The sequence below is a fragment of the Arthroderma uncinatum genome (genome assembly GCF_011692745.1).
Source record: "Arthroderma uncinatum strain CBS 119779 chromosome Unknown scaffold1, whole genome shotgun sequence".
NCBI classification, from domain to species: Eukaryota; Fungi; Ascomycota; class Eurotiomycetes; order Onygenales; family Arthrodermataceae; genus Arthroderma; species Arthroderma uncinatum.
In genome coordinates this window covers 4,768,431-4,786,020 of record NW_022983863.1, presented here as the reverse complement: position 1 = coordinate 4,786,020, position 17,590 = coordinate 4,768,431, and the positions used below count along the sequence as shown (strand labels likewise).

Sequence of the window (17,590 nt, the reverse complement as noted above, 5' to 3'; positions counted from 1 at the left end):
TGCTAAGCTGGACAATCCAAGTACTTTGACGTAGAAATAACTCCATGTTTCCTTCCTTGGGTAGAGATATTTCTTAGGTATTAGTTGTTCCGATGAGCTCTTTCCTCTGGCCATAGTGGTTATATATAAAAACTAGCAGAGACAGCCCATGTTTTCCCTTGGGACTGCCATCTCTGAAAGCGAACTTGTTTTTTCTAACAATCCAATAGACCTGTATGAGATTTCTAGCTATGAAAATAGCTATAGCAATGTAGACGGTTATCTTTATCGTGTCCTTGGGCACCAGGTTGGGCATCTCGTAAATGAAAATATCGCAAGCCGCATTGCCGCATTGCCGCGAGCTTCCTGAGCCAGCCAGCAGGGAATACGACATATGACCAGGGACTAATGATGGATATACTAAGGATCCCTTGTATATGCACTGTATACGCGGCTCTCAGTTCTTGTAAAGCGTAGGTTGTGTTGAAGTAAATATTGGAGCTGGAGGACTGGCGAGTTAAAGAAATATTTTGCGGTGCATCAAGCTCTAAATATTTAAGATCATCCAACCCCGCAGCCTCACACTCACCAACAACCTCCTACTTTTCCTATGAGGCTGTTCTTTTTTGGACCTGTTACATAGTACTTAATATTCATTTCTTGCATCGGCTTTTGGTTTATTATCGGCTCCGGACTGAGCTATACCGACGATGTTTAAGAAAAAGCCATCGGTATGACCCCTCTTAACTCTCCGAGAAGGCAACAGGGAGAGCTTTGCTAACTTCCACAGATCAAACCTCTCGCACCGCTTCGATCGTCAGACCGGAGGAAGATCGCAGACAAAATTATCCAAGAGTACAACGTTTCAGTTCCAGAGGCGCCAGCTGCTCAGCCTGAAGCTGATGATACCTCAGCCCAAGCTACCACTACACCCAGCCTTGCATCTATCCGAAACTCGCTTTTGCCAGAAAACACCCTAGCAGGACGCTTCACAACTACTGCAGGCCCCGATCTACAGCTCGTCCACGGGACTCTATACGTCGGAACACACCCGGACGGTGAAGAGAGAGTACTATGGGTTAGGCTTGAACAGGGACCAGGGACGGACGGACGAATATACCCCACAGTTTATTCACTATGGCGTAACCCAGGGCTGGTCCCCTTGCTCTGCACGACGGGCCATGTCATGGAGAAGCTCTACAACGGTGCAGACCTTATGACTCCAGGCCTCACGAACGGACCACCATTTCCGACAGGTGCTGTGCAAGGAGCAATCGTTGCTGTTTCGAGCTTGGAGAAGCCTAGTGTGCCCACGTTCGTGGGTGTGTGCGAGATTGATGTTGCTAGCTTGACGCAAGTACAGGGAGCAAAGGGCCATGCCGTTCGGGGTATCCAGTGGGAGGGAGATGAACTGTGGAGCTGGGGTTCGGCCGGTCGACCTGGTGAACCCTCACCAGATCATCTAGATGGTTGGATTGGTGGCGCCGAAAACGTTGAAGAGAATCTTCAAGACCTGGAATTGGGAGATGAAGAAGAGGACATGGACGGAGGCGTGGACGGCGGTGTTCCAGTAAACGAAACCCAAGAGGAGCAGGGAGCGGAGGACGAGGACGACCAGCTCCCACCTCCAACAACAAAAGGTGAATCCCTCCATAACATTGTTCGTGACTGGTTCTAACAAAGAATTTCAGAAATCGATGATGCTTTCGAGAAAGCCTTCCTATATGCGCTATATCAGCACAAAAAGGATAACCCCGGGGATCATAACCATGGCTTGTCATTCCCAATTCAGCCATCGCTCTTGATATCCAACCTTATCACGCCTTATTTGCCAATATACTCACAGAGGCAAGCACAATACTATCAAATTAAAAAGACGTCCTGGAAGAACGTGAAGAAATTTATCAAACACCTTGATAAGAAAAAGCTACTCAAGTCAAAGGAAAGAGGAGGGGAAACTATAGTTATGGATGTTGATTTCGATGACATCCTCGTCGATCAATTTGTGCCCTACAGGCTACCAAAGAAAGCTAGCCCTGAGGGTGCAAAGGCAAAAACTAGCTCCGGCCCTGGTGCAGGAGCTATGTCATCTGAACAGGTCAATGTGAAAACCCTGTACCGTCCAAGCAGCAAACTGGTGCCGGACTTGTTTCCGCCATTATCCAACACCGACGTGAATAATTTCTATACCGCCTCTGACGTTTCCAAGCGCCTGAATGAATACATCTCCTCTCAAGACCCGCCGATTATCTCCCCCTCCAACCCTCGAATACTCACATTGAACGCCTTTATCAGCAACAAGATAATTCCATCCAGTGACGTTGTAACTCTTTCCCGTGGAACCATCCCCCGAGACACCCTACTCAAGAAGCTACTAGAGGATCCATCTCTCTGTGCACCTTACCATGCCATCCTCAAACCGAACCAGACACTCTCTGACGTAAAGCCCAAAGCCGGCGCACTTCCGAAGGCAACGATAACCATCGAACGCCGCACAGGATCAAAGCTAGGCACCAAAGTGGCGGGGCTCGATCGGTTTGGCATATCGCCTCAGTTACTAGCGGATGAGCTATCAAAGAAATGCGCTAGCAGCACCAGCGTTAGCCAGGCAGTCGGCGGCGCGAAGGGAGAGATGGAAGTTTTCCTTCAGGGCGACCATCGAGGAGTAGTAGAGAAGCTACTTGTTGGCAAAGGGCTCAAGTCCCAGTGGATTAGTATCGTGGATAAGTCCCAGAAGAAGAAGTGAGCCGGGGCGAAACGCTTTGTACCGTACACCATGCTTTGATGGAGGAATAGCCTATGTTAAATGGCTATCCCATCTATAGGTGGTAATGATAATGAAATCTGAATGACTGCACGCCATTCTCAATGAATCCAGGGGTATTTGGGATGGTTTATTAGAACTCGAGTTTGGAGGAATAATAACATATTCCACAATATAAAATAATCATCTGATAATCCGTTCTTCAGTATGGCATAGTAAATAGCGAATACATACATATTTCACGCCGCTATAGTTGTCTCGTCATCTTTGTTCTCGTCGAACGATGTTTTATTTGCTGAAGTTGTAACTAGATCGAACAAACAAGGCAAACATCGCAGACCACACCAAAGTTGCGGCTTTCCACAAGAAATTATTCAAGATGCATCCCTTCCATTCCAACTCTACGGAGGAAATAAAACAAAGGATCATTCAAATATATACCTCTTTAAAACAACTACTGCTACTAGTTTGATTCCGCATGCTCTTTCAAAGTTAACGGACTGACCCCAACCTCGAGAAAGTTGGCGCTGGGCCGTCCTTGATGATGGCATCATTACTCCTTGTTGTCCTTGCTATTCAGATAATCACCTATTTAATTAATACAATCGGCGCCAGTACTATCGATAGTTTGGTATTTGGAAAACCTCTACTTTCCCGTTGACTTTTACTAATATTGTTATCTTTCTTGTAGCTATGGCTTCTCTATATCAAGCTCCCGAACCAAGCGTCGCAAACGGCCCGAGAGCAGAGGCACGCGAAACTGGAAGTAGTGCAACTCAAACGAGAAATGACCGCAACGAGCTCACAAGATGAATTTGCAAAATGGGCGAAGCTAAGGAGACGGCACGATAAAGCTATGGAGGAATATGACGTTAAGAGTTCGTTCTGGACTTTCCATTCACCGAGTGCCGGGTAATCTGGCCCGAACAAATTTTGGAGGGCATTTGATGGCTGATATAACTTGGTGGATTTACAGATAAAAAGCTCAGCGCGCTGAAGACTTCCTTCGACTGGACAATCAAGACTGTTCGATGGGTTTCTACCACCGGTGTTACGGTATTTCTTCAGTTCTGGTTCTCGAAAACGCCGATATATGATCTTCCCCGAGGCTGGTTCCCATGGCAGGTGGAATGGATTTTATCATTTCCCCGTGCTCCATTGGGAACAGTAAGTATACAGGTATGGGGAGGGGCCTGTGGAACTGTCGTCGCACTTGTTGGAAGTGCTATGGGAGCTGTGGTTCCGTCTTGGAAGGGGGGTAAACAATCCAAGCGACCAGCAGTGGCACAGAAGATGGGAACTCCGAGAGGGAGTAGGGAACAGACACCCACGAGGAAGACCCAATGAGCGAACGAAAGGACGAATGGATGAAATGATATTTATTAGTTTTATTAATGTGTAAAACTTAGGCTATGATATTGATGATAAACTGTTAATTATATCTCTAGAAGTGATAGTTTCAAGGAACTTCAACAATAGGTCATCATTCTTGCATAACTGGGCTGGGAGGGGGTAGTGTTCATCAGATAGGTTTTAAAATCTTTATCTTCAATAGCCATTGTATGGCCTCTGTGCTTGACTCTATGATTTGTATATCATCATATGAACGTATGAATAATGAATCTGACCCTTTCGAAGGGGCTTCTGCGAAAGTATCCCACTACATGCCAGCAATCATTCAAGGAACGAAATCCGGAAGTAGGTAAAAGGGACAACGATCACTGCTTTTCCATAAGCTACAGACTCGGAGGTTGAAAAAAAATGGGGGTGAACTCCTCGCCTCAAGAATAAGCCCCATCGAGTTACTCCCCCAATCCTGAAGACCAGAAATGGGAAAGCAATCGCATAGCTATAGAATCTCGACGAATGGCAACCTTCTTAACCGAATCCCTGCCGCCAGCTCCCATTGTTTCCCCAAGAAACCTCCCCGACGCAACCACCACCCGGTGAAATCTTCAATGCCAGAACATGGGACTCGTATCGTCATCCCTGAGGCTGTCCCGACACGAAAAAGCCAGTACGAATGGAAGAGAACGCTGACGAGTGCAAACGGTTCAACGAGGGTCGGAGCCAGCGCGCAGGAAGTTAAGAGGGCATCAGCTGCAATGAAGTGCTTCTATGGCAGCGCGTTTCCGCAGTGCCTGACGCAAGGTCAGGGCGTCCGGGGACTTTCTCCCAAAGCATAAAATTGGTATGAGCATCGAAATGCCCTGTTCGTAAGCTTTGAATGCGATTCTTTGAGCGAGGAGTTAGAGAGAGAAAAGAAAAGAGAAGGAGGAAAAAAATGTCGCTTAGCTTTTAACTGGTTATAGCTTACTCAGCGAATATGATGACTAATGTGTTACGTAATATCCTTTCTTTTATTGTGGGCCCGATAGAATTTATAGATAGGCATAGGAGGAAATATAAATGTTTGAGCTTATAATAAGTGATTGAAGAGGTAAGGGCCCTAAGCTAGGAATTGATTACAATTAACCACATACTAGATGCTATGTATCGTCCTTTAGACTTAAACACTGGTATTTAGAGTCAACGATTAAGGGTGGAGGCGCTGTTGTTCCCATATATTGATAACATTTCGCTGATATCAGCTCCCTTTACCAATGGATAGTAGTAGACAAAAATAACTAGTAGCGTATGGTCGATTGAAGTTAGAGCTTAACCTGGAACTTTGGGTGGGTCCGAATGTATTCCCCATACTTGAGCAGAAAAAACGCGGTAGGTGACAGAGCCAACGCAATGAATGCTAATATGCTATTTCCCCATCCCAGTCCTAGTCTTTTGAACAGAGGCGGGCCGGCGAGCGGCAAAACTGCTCCAAAGAAGGACCTGACGACTGTATTAGTTGCAAGCGCGCTGGCGGCGTAGATACCAAATGTATCAATAAGGTATATCTGTATTGGCAGGAATGCACACATAGTACCAATCCCAATGAAGACAGTACCAATAATAGGTACTATCCAGTGTACCGCTTTCTGGCTGTCCAGCCGTACCAGAATAGGCCGATGGGGATAATGAATGCGCTAATCATCAGGGGTGGAAGGCGATACTCAGGCTTCATGGCCCCTGACTTTTCCAGCATCTTCTTGACGTATAGGTCAGAGGAGTATCCAACGCCGAATTGGCCAACAATAAAACCAATTCCCAACCCCAGGTATGCAAGGCCCGCCTCTCCGGAACTAAAACCATAGCGATCCTCAAAGACAAAGGTAAAAGTCGTAAACATAAAATATAAGTAGCTGTAGATGATGGACATATGAATTGCAAGAACGAAAACAATCGGCGACAGTATTAGCATTTTTGTCGGACGGATGATTGCCTGTTTAAATAAATAGCCTGGAGAAAGACCTCTATCAAACTTTGACTTGTATTCCAGGTTTCCAGTTTGCTTGCGAAGACACGCAGCTTTCTTTGCGAGTAGAGTGGGCGCATATGTTTCCCTCAAAACTGCGGCTGACGCTAATATAGAAACACCTGTCTTCGGATTGGTTAGTTAGAAAGTAGCTTTAGGGTGTAGGAGCTGTTCACTTACCATGATTGCTGTAAACCAGAATGTCCAACGCCATCCGATTGTTTCGTTCATATATCCTCCAATGACGGGACCAATAACGGGGCCCAATAAAGGCCCCATTGCCCAGATACTTAGGGCTTTTCCACGCTTCGTGGGAATCATAAGATCAGAGATTGTTCCTCCGCCGAGAGTCAGAGGAGGGCATGCAGATATCCCTTGCATCAAACGAAAAAAGATAAACATCCCAATGCTAGTGCTCACGGCACATGCAACCGAGAAGATGAGAAAGAGAACATTCGACAAATGTATGATAGACAAACGCCCATAGAGCTCGCTAAGTGGTGCCAAAAATAAGGGACCGACACAGAAGCCGAGAATATAGATCGAAACCACGAAAGAAGCCAGTGAAGTATTAGTGACCCCAAACTCTTTTAGAAGAGCTGGAACACCAGGCGCGAGGATAGTTGATCCATAAGAACTGCCGATAGATTTAGTACTTTACAGGTCAGGGTCATAAGCATTATTTGGGCAGCGGGAGTGACTTACGTGACAAACGTAATATATGCGACGAGACTGATAATCAGCCATTTCTTGAATGGTGTCCAGTTTAGTGGGTTCTCCGGGTCATCTGGCCCGTCCCAGTCGACCACTGAGAGTTCGACCGTTTGGGTGACAGATGCCGTTTTTAGGCTTGGGTTTAATAGCTCCAACGCCTTTCCCGAGGGACAGCCTGCTTCTGCTGCGCTCATTATGGGGGATAGCGCGTGAAGTGAAATGTAGTTTTTGTCACTTGAGCTATCTACTGGGAGACATGTATAGTAATATATCAAAATACATGCCTCCCCTGCCAGGAGAGAGATCAACCTACTGTATTGGAGTTGTTGGATTCCAACCCATTGAACCAATCAAGTCCTATTGGGACATTCGATGTAGCAACATTCTGGCCTTGAATAGTAGCGGAGATAACAGGCCGGAGATAGCAAGACACCAGGTGTTTGCGGAGATAGCTTCATTGTTAAGTCCTATTCGACATGCGCCAAACAGGGTCATGGCATATGTACTGTGCGCGGATTAATCTCCCATGATCATCCTATTACACCGTCCGTGTTGTCGATAATGCCTTAGCCAACCCATGCCTCCGGGGACCTGGAATGGAATGGATATTCCGTCCTGTGCCTATCGCATGGAATTTTGCGCAAGTGGACAGCCACGATCTGACATAATAGACATGGGAGACATATAAAGGAATGTAGGATAGACCTTTCATTTATAAATGAGAAGGCCAGTGCCGTCCCTTGTATCCTGAGATTTTAGTCAAGAAACCCCTTTCACCCAGCTTGCTAGATGCATCCAATGGCTCTCTCAACTTCTTCTCGAGCGCGCTTGCTTCTTACATCACGAGTATGCTCGCAATGTTTAGAACCGCAGTTCAGTATCAACAACGAGTAGGAGCCTGTAAAAGAAAGGAAAGTTGTCCTGCATAGCAGTGATAAAGTTGATGTGCAGTACCCAGCTTAGTACGTGTTTACCATAATAATAGATGATTAGTGCAGAGCATGTGGTAAACTCAAGGCAAGGGATCACCAAGGCATCAGCAGTGAAGAGAGTACCCTGTAAGGCTAGTTTTCTTCGTAATGCTTGATATAGAAGAAAGGGAGCCAGTTGATAGTCAAGCCAGACAGTTCCTAAATGTACGTCACTCTGCAACCGTTCTTGGCATGCGTTAATCAACACGTGACATGGGAGCTTTCATCGATTAACAGACGAGAAGGCAAAGTCTACAAGAGTTGCAAGTTGCGAGCAACTAACCAGGAAAAATGGCGCCGAAGCAACCGCTGGGAGATAAATTAGCTGGTCGAGGCAAAAGGGTATGCAATCACAACATACTCAGTTCAATTGCTCTCTGGACTGGACCAAGATGGCCATGTACTTTTTTACATACTGATATGCATCTCCTTATTAGTCGCTCAACGTACCAATAGCGGCCTTCGCGATGGCCCTTTTACTGACCGGATACTGTTTTCGAAGCATCCGAGCCGCACGCGACAATGCCAAACGTTCTTCAATTTATTCGTCTTCCGGCAGAGGGAATAATCTATAGGAGCCGGCTACCTAGTGGCAATATTGAATAGGGGATGGGAACGGAATACAAGAAGGATCTCCCGCGAAAGATATCCCACGAATAATAAATTGGTTGCTCTATATATCCGATTTCAGCCCTTGCTTTACCTCTTTTCGCCTATACAGCTAATCAAGAGGGGCAACTTACGACAATCGGATTGATCCCTATAACTCAGATAGGAGGCGGGTTGCATATGAATGGGGGAACCGCAAAGCCTCTTCCTGGCATTAAAAGGTTGCGGCGATCCTGTCTTTCGACCGGGTGGGGGGCGAGGGGGGCGAGGGGGATCGGCTAACGTTGGAATAATTGAATGCTAGTGAAGTGCTAGGTAGCGCTCAGGCGAACCTCTGGGGTAGATCTAGCTAGTCCTGGTGGGAGAATGCGAAAGTAGTAGTAGAACTACAACACCTGCGAGATCATGTTGTCAAGGACCATTGAATTAGCCGGAGTAAGATATTCAACCCTATGGAAAGGCTTACTTTAGTGTTTCCAATTTAATTCTATGGTGTGTAGATCTTGATGAAGATATATATCTTATATTGAGCGGGGTTCTACTCTAACTGGGTAGATTTAATACAAGAAACATGTACTCATGCCAACCAAGCTAGCAGCAGTATGTGCTAAGATTGCTGCATAATTTTTGCATCCTAACTTGAACTGATGGATAGACACAGACAGTAGCCAACCCATAAAACACACCCACACATCCTGATCCTAACTTCCAGCATCACCTCTGAACAAAGAAATTACAAATTGAAATTAAACATATACATAAGCCATTCCTAATAGAAGACGCCAGACACGCCAAATCTCTTGCTCTGCTGGATAAAAATCCCTTGCGAAACATTATAACGGTAGATGAAAGAGAATGCAAAACAATAGAATAGAAGGGAATGATAGGGGAAATGCGGCTGTTGGGTTTGGTTGGGTATATTTGTAAGACGACAGGGAATATCACTTGTCTAGCAAATCTGGTATTATAAAAGGATGAAAAAGACAAAATATTCTTATGAATGTCTGTGGTGTATCAGGCGCAATATCATAGACCATATCATGGGTCTGTTCCCACTCTCATGGTCATATGGTCATGATTGCTCTGTGTTTCAATTTTACTGGGTTAGATGTCGAATCATATGTGCTGATTCTCCATAGCCTCAGCCAGTATCATTTCTCCTTCATGCTGTCCCCAGTGTATTATGTTGCGCAGGTATTCATACGTCAACATGGTAGTCATAGCGGAAGGGACGGCGCGGAAAAGGTTTGTCCCTATCCCGGCATAAAATGCCCTCCATCCTTCCTCCTTCAAGATTGTTTGGAATGTTCGAATAACTCCACGATAACGGGGTCGGTTACGCATTCCATCCGAGGATGCACCCACGCTAGGAGTGCCGCTATATGGCTGGTCTGAGCCACGGAACGAAATTCCTTCAGGTGATGGAGCGGGAGTAATTCTTTGTTGAGTTTGCAGTCTTGTGCGCAGTACTTCGTGTGGATAAGTTGCTGTGCTCGCACATATTTTGCTAAGGAATGTGGCTGCACCAATGCCCACCCAGTGTGGGTTACCTGCGTCAGGGTGTTCTCCCATCATAAAACCAGTGAACGCCAGTTTGAAATATTCATATAACGGAAATTGGATAGCAACATGAGACAAGCCTAGGAGCGCGGGTGTGAGACCTGAATAAAATGCCCGTATTCCTTCGCTTGCGTACATCTTTCGCGCTGCGTCTAGGGTATTTTTATAGTACCATGGAGCCTGGAATCCATCGTTTGATGGCCGTATGCTTTGAGACATGAGTCTAGTTTTGATAACCCATATCGGGTTGGTTGCAATGGTAGAGCATGCTCCGGCAGTCAATGATGCATATGTTCGGGCAAGCCACCAGTTTTCTTTATAAAGGTAAATCAGCACATAGAAACCTAAGCAAAGAACATACTTTAGAAAGTATATTACGCACCTGTTTGGCCATAAAAGTAATCCCTCGACCGGTCGTAGATCGTCAAATAAACAGCCCACGTAGGAAGGTAGCCCAGAAGCATCGGTCCAAGGCCCTTGTACAGCCCACGCAAGCCCTCATCCCGCCATATCGTCCTTCCTGTTCCTATCATACCCTTATACAACGCCTCTGCCTGCACCAGTTTCCCATTTCGTCGTAAAAAGCCTCCCTGTGCTTGGAGTTTAGTTTTGATAACATCTAGTGGACAGGTGATAATGCCGGACGCAACCCCCGCCCCTGCTCCGCAAAATGGCGTCACATAGCTCTGCGGGATACGGGTTGAGTACACCTGCAAACGGGTGAGAAAGGTCGAGTCTGGGGGAGGCCTTGCCCCAGGGTGAACTTGTATTGGCGTTGAAGCTCGTGAATCTGGATTTGAGACTGAATGCTCCTGCGACGATGAAGCGGTGAATGTCTCTGACGGTTTAGTACGGTCTAGAGACATCCTTGACGGTTATGGAGCAGAGTCTCACTTAACAGGATAATCGATATCGCTGCATGGGTGCGGAATGGTGTGGAAACGATGGGTGCAAGGTGATAAGACCTATACAAAACGAGGGATGTAGAGCTCGCTCTTCTCGTTTCCCGGCCTCGAGCGCTTGGTCTGTCGTATGTAGTATGTGAAAAGAGGGTTCCGGCGGATGATCGAGTCCACGCAGCTCCAAGCTGGAGCAGGTGGAGGCTAACAAGCGACTCCAGGCATGCTCGTCTGCGCGGGGATAGCAGAGTTGGCTGTGGTCACGGAGAATTAAATTCTATATTGCCGATAGACACCGAGCGAGGTGTCGCTGCGCAGGTGTAAAGGATGTGCAGTATCCGACTGAAAAAAGGGAAACAATGTAACAAAGCGGAGTTATCCCTGCAGACAATAATATTATCTGTGAATGTGTCGATAGTTGAAAGTTGAAGATTGGTAGGCACACACTCCCCCAGCTTGATACTTTTTGGTTGAAATCACGAGATTCTTCCTATCCGGCACGCCGAACCTGGTCCGAGCGTTAATTTTTGCACAACAACCTCATCAACTTCACCAAACGAGTGATTGGCCAACAGCAAAAGCAAGCCTGTCTGCCAGCACCTGAATTAGCAGCCATCACGCCCATATCGGTGTGAAGCGCCTCTCGAAACACTCTATCTCGACATATCATTGAACCGCAGCGATGGTTTTTGGAGCAATGGTCAACCGGGCCTTCGAGGTGCCGTGGGTCAGGAACATGATGAAGCCAGTTGCCAGCTGGTACGTTGGCGCCGCTGGATACAGAAAGCTGGGTCTGAGGTGAGTTCTTGTTAGCCCGTGATGCAGTCAGAGAGGGATAGAATGGACAATGGGAGTAGCAGGAAGAGATGCGAAACCATTGGCCTGGTGGCAGGATACGGTGGCAGCGGTCAACCTCTCATGAAAGATTCTGATGAACAGCATTTGCTAACTTGTGCTGTGATATGTGGATAGATTCGATGACTTGATCCCAGAAGAGAACGACACTGTTCAATTGGCGTTGAAGAGACTTCCTCCCAAGGAAGCGTACGACCGCATCTACCGCATCCGCCGAGCTGTTCAGGTATGTGCACCGCCTTCCACCTGACCGCCGACATAATCTTCTTTCTTCTTTACTCTGTCTATATATGTTGATACTCTGTGGCTAACTGAATGATTGCTACCCATAGTGCTCCGTTGAACATCAACTTCTGCCTGAAAAAGACCAGACCAAGCCAGAAGAGGTACATTGACCTCCATAACTCACAAAATAGAACAACGGCTAACCACCTTATACAGGATGTCCGATACCTCCTACCACTCATCGAAGCCATCCAGCGTGAACAAGCCGAGCGCGCTGAACTCGACGCCCTCGTCATCAAGCGATGATTTCACCGACAAAACCAGGCCATCCAGCCAGCCAACATAAAATCGCCAATACCAACGGAAGGATGCCATGCAAGAATAGCCCGATTCAAATCAAGAAAGTCATCATTGTTTAACTATGCTCCTATCTACCGTCTTTCCTTTTTCGTTTCCCGTTTAAATAAACATGTACAGATACTACACTGCCAGACAGTAGGCTGATAGACTTCGCTGTGGAGGAGGGGAGGGGGAGGGTTTCTATAAGTCAATTACGTTTATATTAGAAATAAATCCCTCTTCAATCATTTATATAGAACGGTATTCATTACCAGAGTCGTATATATATCTATAAGCCATGTTATATGGTAGGTATATAAATCATGCCTGCATAACGGCAACATCTACGTTCTCCCACCTCCACATATACCACATGAAGAGGCTTCTATACGGTGAAAAAGGCGCCGCAATCTCTACCATATCTTTCTCAGCCATATATTTAAACTTACCGCCGCCCTTCGCTTTCAACTTGCTGATATCACGGCCAACATATGCCGCCATACCTCGTCTAGGAAGAACAAGTGTTAGAATGATACATAAATGTACTAATGGTGTGAATACATACTGAACACCCAGATCACCAGTGGAAAAGACGTCCATCCTCTTTAGCCCAAAGAGCAGAAACATCTCGACAGACCACTTCCCCAGTCCTCGCACGGCAATCAACTTCTCAAGCACCTCTTCATCGGTAGCCGTCAAAAGCATGCGAGCAGATAGCTCCCCCGAAGCAAATTTCTCAGCCAGACCATGGATATATTCTGCTTTACGCTGGGAGAGGCCTGCAGTGCGCAGAGTAGGTAGATCAAAAGTTACTACCTGCTGCGGACTAGGGAAGGGAACACGATTATACCGTGTTCCCGCATCTGAGGCACTGTCACCTTCCCCGTCCTGCTGCTTATCACCATCATCCTCACTACCATTGGCAGAGTCGGGATTAAACAGTGCTATAAACTTCTTCTTGATTGACTTTGCAGCTGCACCGGACACCTGCTGTCCAATGATTCCACTAACCAGTGCCTGAAAGGGGTCTATCTCAACTGCCAAATCAGCTGGTTTGAATGGTGCATCCGGGAACTTGTCGATGACGGCCTTCATCCTGGTGTCGACGCTGAGGAGATGGGCAATTGCATCGTCCAGCAGGTTCCCGACTGTTGTAGTTGGGCGGGGGAGACCGGTCTTTGATGGTGATGCATCGGCTATGTCTGCAGGGTAGGCTGTTATGTGGGAGCCGCGCGGGGTGAGGAGGGTTGCCGTAGTACGATGCGGGTCGATGGGCCGGTTCAGGTCTGGTGCGTTGTTAGCAGTGCGACGAGGAGTGACGAATGGTGGTGGGAGTGACGGTGGCACGTCAGTAGGTCTCTGGATAGAAGAGTCTGATGTTTTCTGGTTGCGTTTTGGCGTTGACGGTGTTACGTCGACGTCGACATCGACATCTGCAATAGCAGCAGCTATCGCCTTCTTTTTGGCAGCAGTGACCGTCTTCTTCTGCGTCTTTGGCTCGCTTTTCGTCTTGGTGATGCCTCCTTTCTTCTTTAGTTCCTTTGGCTTCTCTGTCTTTTGCTTTATATCCGTTGGCGTCTCTATCTTGCTGGCCTCCTTCAACGCCGCCGCGCTGACTCTGGCGGAACGTCTCGGAGCCATGGCAGCCAACGACCGTGATAACCTGGGTAGACGGCAGCACCTGGCTAGAAGTACCATCCAGTGTATCAGGTATCCAGTTACTCCGTAGATACGTGCCATTCAAGTTGATGTCTATGTATAAGCGATGCGGAGTAGACGTTTGTCATGAACTAGATTATTAATACGAGCATGCTAAGCTGCCACTACATCCTAACTCTGCTCTACTCTTTACTCTGTACTCCGTGGTCTGTTACTCCTTACTCGTATATGTAGGCATCTCTCGTCAGCTCCATCCTTGCTGCTTCTTCTTCCCATCGCGATACCAACGCGAAAACGCATGACCTGCTGACTCATCACTTCTCACGGGACCATCCGAGCTTCAAGCCTTCGAACTCCCTTTTTTCTCTGCTTTTTCCACCCTGTGTTTTCTTTTCTCTGCTGTCATGAGGATTACTCAGGGGTAGATGAAGCCTTGCCAATTAAAGTAGGCTCCCGCGGGTGGCCAATGTTTATATACCAAGCACTAAACGAAACGATGGAGAGATCCAAGCCACCGCTCGATTCTCCCGCGATCGACAAGCCCTTGGCCCTCGATCCTGACATCACCGTCAAGCCCCCGTACAGGCGTGCGTACGCTTTGTATGAGGTTGCTGCTAAGGGGTTGTGCCCAGTAACGTGGCAAATTGGCACCACCCAACCTCAGGTGTCGACGGTCGATATTATAGGCGGAGGAAGGGATCGCGGTGGAGTCGATGCGGACATGGCACCCTGGACAGCAGCATACCACTCTAGCAGCATCAGCCCAGCATCAGTCCAGTATTCATCATTGAGCAGCATTCAGCAGCAGCACCCGAGAAGTATTCCGTAGACACAAGGACACTCACAGCTTGATAGAGATAGAGATAGAGATAGAGAAGTAGAAGTAGAAGAGGAGAAGAAGTAGAGAAGAGAAGAGGCCGAGGATGATCTCGCTTACCTAAGCACCGAGCTTGTCTCAGGTTTAAACCAAGTTTTCCCCTGGCGCTTTTTCTCCTGATTTTTCCTCCTCCGCTGCCTCTATCATATATCTCCAGCGTCCCATTCTTCCCTTCTTCTCACTCGTTAGCTGTTAGTTACTGTTCGAACTAGTACCAGCCCGGTTTAATAGCGCCCTGGCTCCTTGCTTGCTGGCTCCACATCACTCGTTCTCCTGCAAGAAAAACCTTCTTTAGTGCCTGCTTTTTCTTGCCTTCCGACTCCTTCGCCCTCTTGAAAAGTGACAGCTTCCTCTCACTTTGTTTACCCATCAGCAACCCTCAAGAAACTCACACGCTCGTTCAAGGTACGTCTAACACTGAGAAGAGAGAAAGCATTGTCGAGGATCAGTGATCTCCTCGTCCCTGCTGCTCGCTGTGTTACGCTGTGGCACCCCCTTTCCCTTGAAACGCTCTCCATTCCTTCCCTCAAACACCACCCTGAACAACAATAACAACACCGACCACTGCACATACATATTACACTGCACACCAGGCTGCACCGTCTACTCCATACATCGTACATCATACATCTCATAGCACCTGTTCTCTGTCCTCTGTTTACTTCTCGCCTGGAAGGGTTTTCTCAACCGTGATAGCTGACCTTTCACGCGTACTGCAGCTTCAAGCCGTGTTTTCCTGACCCAATTACGAGATGGCGTTCACCAAATACATCGTTCCAGCTCTGGCTATTGCCAGTCTGGCGTTTGCTGATAAGTGTAAGTGTTTCTCGCTGAAATGGTGATGGATTGATGATTCTAACAAGGGATATAGCTTGCGAGGGAGACAAGACCATTGAGAACCAAGAGGATGCCTCTGGCCTCAGCAGCTGCTCTACCTGGGATGGAGACATCACCATCAGCAACGTCGTCAACTCTGGCATCAAGATCGACGGTGTCCAGAAGATCACTGGTTCCCTCATCAGCAAGAACTCCAGCATCACCGAGCTGTCTGCCTCCAAGCTCGCCACCATCGGAGACTCCTTCACCATCAACGCTTGCACTGCTCTGAGATCCCTCCAGTTCGACTCTCTCACTGCTGTCAAGTTCGTCAACTTCGAGGCTCTTCCCAAGCTCCAGTCCCTCGGCTTCACCAAGGGTGTCTCCAAGGCCAACCGTGTCCGCATCACCAACACTGATCTCACCTCCCTCACCGGTATCGAGCTCGAGGATGTCTCCGACATGGAGATCACCAACAACCCTCACTTGACCGAGGTCAACGTCAACCAGATCACCAATGCCACTGGTTACATCAACTTTGCTGCCAACCACAAGGACCTCAAGATCAGCTTCCCCAACCTCCAGTCTGCCCACAACATGACCTTCCGCAACACCAGCGGTGTCTCCATCCCCTCTTTGGAGAAGATGGACGGTCTCCTCGGATTCTACTCCAACTTCTTCATGGACTTCAGTGCTTCCAACTTGACTGGCACCGGTGACCTCGTCTTCGCTGACAACTCCAACCTTAACAACATCTCTCTGCCAGTCCTCAAGACCGTCAAGGGTGCTTTCCAGGTCGCCAACAACACCAACCTCAAGGCCATTGACGGTGTTCCAAAGCTCCAGACTGTCAACGGTGCTCTCGACTTCAGCGGTAAATTCAACAAGTACGTATCATGTCTCCTGCTATTTATAACCTTTTTACTAACCTTATCACAGGGTCGAGCTCCCAGGCCTCAAGGAAGTCCGTGGTGACACCAACATCCAGAGTACCGAGTCCTTCGGCTGTGAGCCATTCGACAAGTTCAAGTCTGACGATGTCATCCGTGGTAAGCTCACCTGCCGCGAGAAGCAGACCAAGCCAAAGTCCGGTACCGACTCTGGCAGCGACTCCTCCACCTCCTCTGGCGCCGCCGACCCATCCGCCCAGGCCCCAGCTGGACTCCTCATCGGTCTTCTCGGTACTCTCCAGTTCCTCTTGTAAACTAAAGCATGTCCAAATTAAGTACACGATGGCGTTGTTATACCGTTCGTCTTTTCTTCTTCACCTGAGAGCCCCCTCCCGTTCTCTCGTTTGATGCAGTTTACGCTTTCCATCCGCTGTTACCTTGTGGCATCGAATTAAATTGTATCCCTTCCACTTGCGCATTACTGGTTTTTATTAGTCCTTAGTCGAACGGTAATAATTGAGAGTTCTTTCCTTTTCACTATTACTCGTAAACATATTCTCGTAACTACCACTACCACTACTAACACTACCACTACTAACACTACCACTACTAACACTACCACTACTAACACTACCACTACTAACACTACCACTACTAACACTACCACTCCTAATACTATTAACAACCCCAACCTGTTTCTCAGTTATCCGTGTATCAACTGTCCACCGTTGTATCTGTCTCCTTGCTCCCGAACTGCAGAACGTGCTGCTTATGTAACCAGCCCAGCCTCATCACGTGACACCTTACGCAAGACGCTTCTTCCTTTCATCTTGCAGGTTGAACCCCCTATGTAGCATCGACTTCTACCTTTCGCACCATCCGCCCGTATCGACGAGCCTCCTTTTCACCTCTACAAGCCCATTGAGCGTGTGCGCGTGTACTGCCCAGGTAATCCACCTTGTGCTGTTGGCGATCAGATCCCTGCCGGCTTCCACTCGTTGGCCAGCGCCCTCGACTATCTGGATACTTTTTTTTTAAACCATCCAAGACATCAAGCTGACACGGCATCGACATAGGCACG

General features: G+C 47.7%; 6 protein-coding genes across 6 annotated transcripts; 3 read left to right on the top strand and 3 right to left on the bottom strand.

Annotated features, from left to right (window-relative positions):
• Positions 1-689: 689 nt before the first annotated feature.
• On the top strand, positions 690-2,725 carry GIQ15_01444 (uncharacterized protein; the record flags this gene model as incomplete). Its single annotated transcript, XM_033548861.1, has 3 exons — positions 690-710; positions 770-1,619; positions 1,671-2,725. 3 exons carry the CDS (start codon positions 690-692, stop codon positions 2,723-2,725), a joined length of 1,926 nt encoding a protein of 641 aa, XP_033409812.1.
• Positions 2,726-5,699: 2,974 nt separating this feature from the next.
• Positions 5,700-7,003, bottom strand: GIQ15_01443 (polyamine transporter 1; the record flags this gene model as incomplete). The annotated part of the gene is made up of 3 exons (XM_033548860.1): positions 5,700-6,221; positions 6,276-6,750; positions 6,801-7,003. The coding sequence occupies 3 exons, from the start codon at positions 7,001-7,003 to the stop codon at positions 5,700-5,702; spliced, it is 1,200 nt and encodes a 399-aa protein (XP_033409811.1).
• A 2,502-nt stretch (positions 7,004-9,505) lies between these two features.
• On the bottom strand, positions 9,506-10,815 carry GIQ15_01442 (mitochondrial folate transporter/carrier; the record flags this gene model as incomplete). Its single annotated transcript, XM_033548859.1, has 2 exons — positions 9,506-10,263; positions 10,332-10,815. The coding sequence occupies 2 exons, from the start codon at positions 10,813-10,815 to the stop codon at positions 9,506-9,508; spliced, it is 1,242 nt and encodes a 413-aa protein (XP_033409810.1).
• Positions 10,816-11,530: 715 nt separating this feature from the next.
• GIQ15_01441 (ubiquinol-cytochrome c reductase complex protein) lies at positions 11,531-12,234 on the top strand (the record flags this gene model as incomplete). Its single annotated transcript, XM_033548858.1, has 4 exons — positions 11,531-11,646; positions 11,821-11,929; positions 12,036-12,089; positions 12,145-12,234. 4 exons carry the CDS (start codon positions 11,531-11,533, stop codon positions 12,232-12,234), a joined length of 369 nt encoding a protein of 122 aa, XP_033409809.1.
• A 354-nt stretch (positions 12,235-12,588) lies between these two features.
• GIQ15_01440 (DNA-3-methyladenine glycosylase) lies at positions 12,589-13,908 on the bottom strand (the record flags this gene model as incomplete). Its single annotated transcript, XM_033548857.1, has 2 exons — positions 12,589-12,775; positions 12,833-13,908. The coding sequence occupies 2 exons, from the start codon at positions 13,906-13,908 to the stop codon at positions 12,589-12,591; spliced, it is 1,263 nt and encodes a 420-aa protein (XP_033409808.1).
• A 1,647-nt stretch (positions 13,909-15,555) lies between these two features.
• On the top strand, positions 15,556-16,823 carry GIQ15_01439 (ecm33; the record flags this gene model as incomplete). Its single annotated transcript, XM_033548856.1, has 3 exons — positions 15,556-15,619; positions 15,675-16,506; positions 16,559-16,823. The coding sequence occupies 3 exons, from the start codon at positions 15,556-15,558 to the stop codon at positions 16,821-16,823; spliced, it is 1,161 nt and encodes a 386-aa protein (XP_033409807.1).
• Between the last annotated feature and the right edge of the window lie 767 nt (positions 16,824-17,590).